General features: G+C 38.2%; 1 protein-coding gene across 1 annotated transcript in view; it reads right to left on the reverse strand.

Moving 5' to 3' along the window:
- Window positions 1-392, reverse strand: part of st18 (ST18 C2H2C-type zinc finger transcription factor) — a 41,096-nt gene extending 40,704 nt beyond the window's left edge. Inside the window, exon 1 of the mRNA XM_071523672.1 lies at window positions 354-392. Coding sequence (XP_071379773.1) covers window positions 354-392 — 39 coding nt within the window. The remainder of the gene's footprint in view (window positions 1-353) is intronic.
- Between the last annotated feature and the right edge of the window lie 6,028 nt (window positions 393-6,420).

Consider the following 6,420-nt stretch of genomic DNA (forward strand, 5'->3'; position numbering starts at 1 on the left):
ATCAAAACAATCCTTTGATCTGCAGCCTAGTTTCCAGAGGAATGGCTTGGCTGTTGTTGTAAATAACTTGTATAAATCTATACCATTTGCCTTCAGGTAATATCAAAAGTGCCAGGGATTCACAGGCAAATACCTTGTGGTTAGGAAATAGATCAGATAAAAGCATATAAATATTTTAGCAACACTGCACTGTGTCATTGTGTGTATTATAGCTAGAGTTTTTACCCCATATGATCATTTTACTTGTGTAGTTCTACAGTAGATACATTTGCACACTAATAGTAGGAGAAATATCTGACCATTAAATTACATTCTACCTCTTTCTATTTTGTAGTTGGGAAAAATGTTCCTACCTCCAGCATCCCATTCAGGTCAAACACAGTGTAAAACATTGTGTCAAACTTCATACAAAAGAGGCTTGAAGAATTAGAATGCAGAAGCTATGCAACTTGCTGACTAACTTTGCCCTCTGTTTTGATCGGGCACACAAAGAAAAACGCTGTCCATTCAAAACAGACAGCATAACTCTTTTCAGAGAGGGGGGACCGTGAACAAACGAGGCCATGTCCTGAGCTGCAGTCAGTTTCCCATCAGGCTGCACAGCGCACGGTGAGGGCCACAGGGACTGGGACCGGCTGACACCACACTCTCAGGCAACAGAACAACTTTTGTGCACACTATCCTCCTCTGGGGCATTTTTTTTTCTTTTGACCCAACTTGGACAAGTGTGCTTTTTGGTTTGCAGTTTGCTTTGGCGGTTACCTCAGCTGCTTTGGTGATATTCCATAAACATGTTTTTAGTCTTTCATGGCAAACACTAGTACTTCTTGTTGCAAACTTAACTGACAATAATAGCTTTTGTTGCAAACTAAATTGATAGTAGTTCACCCCTTAAAATACAACTACCCTCCTTTGACAATTACATAGAATATCATAAGCATGAAAATACATAGCATCCAAAGGATTTCAAATAAATTACATAAGCATCTTGTCTAGATTTTAAAGGTCATTCCCAACACACTACACTGTTTGAAACTAAACACAACATTCAACCAGATATTCCACACTAAGACATAGACAGATACTAGCTTACTTGCTGAAACTCTGATACTTAGCTAGCTCTCTCAGGTCAACATGCGGCTGAAGTTCGTCAACAAAGCAAGCAGACTATACCGAATTGTTTAAATAAAGTTTCATCGACATTAAAAAAGATTACTGTAGCAAGCTTTCAAACATCATAGATATCATAGATAGAACTGCCTGCTATGATACGCAATCACGTATCAGGCTATACTAGCTAGCAGAGCAGTTAAATGGGATGGAGATCCAGCAGTGACATCATATCCTAAACATTATATTGCCTATTTCTCAAAAAATGTGCAAGTGTTAGACTCAACTGGCCAGAGTGCATGTTCTTCTTCTCACCTTTTTGCACATTACAAACTTTTTAATAATAATTTTTGAGAATGTTATGTTCATTGAAAAATACATCACACCAGGGTTTCCCTTTAATGTTTACCTAATAATACAATAGTATTCACTTGACTGTGGTATTGTGTTGGCTGCAATAGTGTCCTATGAGTACCAGCAGTCACAGTAAGATTTATGAGAAGAGATCAGGTATTAAGATTAAGGAAGGACAAATTGCATAATTCGGTTCAGACAAGTTATTTTTATGCCTGAGGGGAGCATTACAAATCCTTAAAACTCATCATAGGTGATTGGAGGATACCATAGTAGCTTTATCGAGCTTCTTTGGAGTCCTGGAAAAGCGATTTTGAGAGAGAACAGAATGTACCATATTCTTGACCCGTCTGCCTCAGATGCTTGCTGTATATGGAACTGAATACTGGACGTGAATTGTATCATTCTCTGTGTCAACTTGTTAGATGGCAGTTGCTGTAGTGGAGTGGTGAGAGCGGCACATATGCATTATAGGAGAAAATTGTGAAATGACAGATTCCGGGTGTGATACTGAGGGAATGACTAACTAATAGGAGGGGTGCTCCAGGCTGTTAGCTTTGAAAAGCAGTTTGCACATTACTTTATCTTGTCAATCAGATTCCTGGAATGGAAGAGGTGACTGATAACTTGAATTAATTATTTTCTTATTGCATGCATGTGTTAATTCATGTTAATTTATGTCCCTTAAAGGCCCAAGCCAGGATATCCAGAGTAAAGCGCCACCTCTGGCACCAAGATCACCACGCTACTCTCTTTGCATATTTTTATTTAATCAAATGAAATAATTTTTTCATTCTATTGAACGAAGGACTGGTAGCCAAATACGATTTTTAAATGTATTTTGAAGCTGTACGGTTTATGTTTGTATTTGTCAACAACATAGATTCAACATGAACCAGTATTTACAGCTATGATGGGATTTGAAAGTTTAAGATTATTTTTTTATCAGCAAGTTGTACGCTGGTAAAATGTGTACATCCATACATAAAAAACACAGTTTTCAAACTAAATGATGCATCACAAGGTCAATACTCATATCACCCAAAAGGCATTTGCTCAAAATTATTTTATACTGCATCTAATTTATTGCAGCCATAATAAAATAAAAAGGATAATGTATTTTATAGACATGTAGTTGACCATTCAGGGCAAGGGTTACATGCATAGATTTAGGTTTTGCACTGCTCTTGATCACCGGGAAATTTAGAAACAATTCACCACAATGCATAGAGCACAGTCTCATAATTGCATTTCAATAACGATCCTTAAACATTTTGACAAATCCAACTTCCCCTGAACGCAGACGATGAGAGGAAAAACATTTCTCTGACGAGAACAGAAACAGCAAGAAGTTCTAACAAGGAAAAGCCTGCCAGGTGGCGAACTGGCTGCACCAACAGAACGCACAATCTGTCTGCTTCTCCTTCCAAACCATTGACAGCTGCCATCACCAGCCTTGCACACTCGCACTCAGTGGCTCCTCAGCTCCCTGCCCATCCCTCTTTAGTGTTTCCTGCTAACCTCAGAGACAGGGTCACCTGGCCCCCTAGTTGCCCGTCTGTGGGGCCCTGCTGGCCCCCTGGAGACCTGCCTGCATGGGGATGCATGGCTAACAGAGGTCTAGCAAATCCACTTTAATATGCAAACCAAGGGGCTTTGCCTTTGACCTGAAACCATAGCTTTTCTAACAGTGAAAGCCAAAAATGTTCAAGGGATATACAATTTCTGAGTTTCTACTACTACTACATTGCTGCTCTGTTGATTATTGATAAAGTATAATCACAGACACACAGCACAAAGTCTTGTATTTGTTCAACCAAGTAGGCCATTTTCAGTTCATTAAAGTAATATGTAGCATGATTGAATAAGATTGTGTTATTTTCATGACATTTGAAAAAATAATAATCTACATTTTGACCATTTTTCCTAAACATATTCCTCCACTGAGCAAACCTAAGCACACAGATGCACAGAGGCTAAAATGAAGAGTGTTCCACAAAGCTAGCATTGCAACTGGGCTAAAAATAAAACCTGGCAAAGTTATTCTGATCCCTTATTGGTCCCATAGTTTGATTTCACATTTAGCATTTGCATTCCCCTCCGCATAAACATTTCATTCTTCCCTTCCTGCAGTACAATGAGACTTGAGTGACTTTGGCAGCAGATTTTGGATCGGTGCTCCTGAATCCACCAGTGTATGTTATCAGCAGGTAAACAAGCTTTCGAACAAAGCCATAATGGAACTGCAAGCGGCATAAAGAGGCTCATCTCAAAAGCTATACAACCCATCAAAGCTGGTGTCATTTCCTCAACACTGCACTGCAGCTGGAAAATGCATGGCTGTTAGTTACAGTTTAAATCGCCTGTCTATTTTCAGACACTTCAGAACTATTTGTATTGATTATTTACTTGTCAGTAAGCAGCCAGATTACCAAAATAAAACAACAGATTTTAATGTTTACTGGATTCTTTGCTGTTTTGTTTTCTGGTAGGAAATCAAAAATGGTGTCATGCACTAAATCAATGGGATTTGCAGTATAGGGTATTTGAATAATTATTTTCTACTGAAAATGAAATAGTTCTATCTATATTTGGAAGGATTACCGATGGCTCTGAACTTAATGTGAAAATAATTTGCCCTTTAAATACATAGTTAAGCTATATCCTACACTTTCTGCTCACCAGATGCAATCTTGTTAACCACACGCTTGGATGCTTGTCACCAAACTTTCCACATATTTGCCTTTTGGGTACAGCTCAGCTACACAACTAAACCTACGCACTCTCCTCCCAGTGAGTGGAGAAGCCTCAAAGCTTCTCTTTCATATGCTGCATTATCTCTATGGCGGTAATTATCCATAAAACTATGCCATCAGATGGTGATGATTTCCAATATGAACCCAATAAATGTGTTTAAAATTTGAATTATCATATTTATGTGGATATGTGTTACTAATAGTGATTATGTTCGTCATGTGGGTAGAAAATCAAGCATCCTTATATTGCGTATTCTCACATATTTCTCAGACATTTCATCACACATTTAATCTGCCCCTGTCTAAGGTTTTCTACTGAACCTGTAGTCAAGGCAGAGAGGGGACAATAACGGATGGGATTATGAAGCATGTCTGTTAAAGCATGTCTGTTTGATCATCATTCTGTTTAGGTGAAGTTCTCTACTTGGTCTCTTCAGTCCCTGACAGCAGATATATAACCTAATCTCTTTCCCTAACCCTTTTCTTAGACATGAATAGGGTGGAAATGTGATGGCATTAAGTCGATTTACTCCTTGGTTTGCAGTTTCAGCCTTAATGCCTCTTGGCTCTTCTTCAACACACTCATTCCATTTAGATTTTGAAAATATAAATGTTATGTTAAGGCTTTCCTATTTATTTTCATTTATCCATCATTTGAAGTTCATGCATATATTTACTCTACAAATAATGCTTGTTTATTTGCAGCCCCATCTACTATAGTGGCAAAGATATTGGAAAATCAAATACAACTTGTGTATTATCTTGAAATACAGAAGATATCAGTGACAAAGGGCAAGATCTGAGACTATATGACATTCTTTGTGAGACATCTCTTTGACATCATTTTGATATTTCACATTTACTCATCTAAACCTTAATTTAGTGCCTGCAGCATATGTTGACATGCAAAGAAAAGCCATTATAATGCCTCTTTGAAATTCAACTGATACCATTTGAAAGCTTCAGTAATATCCCTGTCCTTTTACAGTCGATGGAGTATGTCTGATGATGAATTTATTCTGTCATACATAAGTAAAAAAGTTAAACTTACCACTGAACTTGTTGCAGCATAATGATGATAAAAGAGACTAATGTTCAGCTTCTGTGTGCTGATTTATTGTTGATAACATCAGTGTGGGTCTGTGTTGAATTTTATTTGGGATTTTCTACATAACCTCTTCCTTCCAACAGTTCGACAGACTGTGAAACCACTTGAATCATAGGTAATCAACATTTGTCGAAAACAAATCTAAGTGCAGTCCTATCAGTTGCCCATAGTACTGCCCTCAAAATCTGCGAATTACAAGGTGCAAGGTGCAATCAATCTTGCATAACAAAAACAGAAATAAAATGCACACCACTTTGCAAGTTAATTTGCTGAATATTATATGTACTGTTTATCGACAGCAAATGTAATGATACAGTACTGAAGATTAGTCCTTGAGTGTTATAGTGCGGAAAGAAGTTTGACAGCAAGTCAAAGGCAGTTTTAGTGGTGGAACTAGCTAGAGACTACACATGGCAATGTTAAATCCCATTCAGCCTGATGAGAGTGACTCCCAGCAGCACTGAGCTCAGTGGGGGGTTGTAAACATTTACACTAAGAGCCTGTCCAGTGCACATGGTTGGTGCTTGCCAGCCACCTCGGTATCGAATGTTGTGTTGCATATTTTGTCATTCAGGCCTGTCCCGAAATTGTAGGAATCACACCATCAATTTATGAAGGAGCCATCCAAATGTGACAACAGGCTTATGCTAAATGGAGAAAATAGAGCTAAACATTGTTAAAACACCCCTAGACCCACATGGTAGAGAGTGCTCGGCGGAGAGCTGCTATGCTCCCCGCTGTGAACTGGGAAAGTGATGTTGGTGGGCTTCCTTCTCCATGAGGGCCGCACCGTTCTTGGGCCCTGATTTGAAGCCTTTTTGAAGTCTGTTTCCTGCAACAGTGTGCCAACATCAACTAATGTTTCCACAAAAGCAAAAATTCTATATCAAATGAATGTACTTTTTCTAATTTGTGCTATTCCATGCTGATTTCTGAATCCCCCAGAAAATTTTAAGTGTCATTAAAAAACTATTTACTATAAATGCCCTGAAAGACACTAATGTGTTATTTTCTTATGTTCACCAGTTCCATGCTATAATAAAATAAGCTTTTATGAGTAAATACGGAAATCTAAATTTCAAGAATGTCAGC

This window comes from Centroberyx affinis, unplaced genomic scaffold (assembly GCF_046629955.1).
Source record: "Centroberyx affinis isolate AG114_WGS23_722 - 3 ecotype Tasmania unplaced genomic scaffold, CSIRO-AGI_Caff_v1 ptg001103l_1, whole genome shotgun sequence".
Classification (NCBI taxonomy): domain Eukaryota; kingdom Metazoa; phylum Chordata; class Actinopteri; order Beryciformes; family Berycidae; genus Centroberyx; species Centroberyx affinis.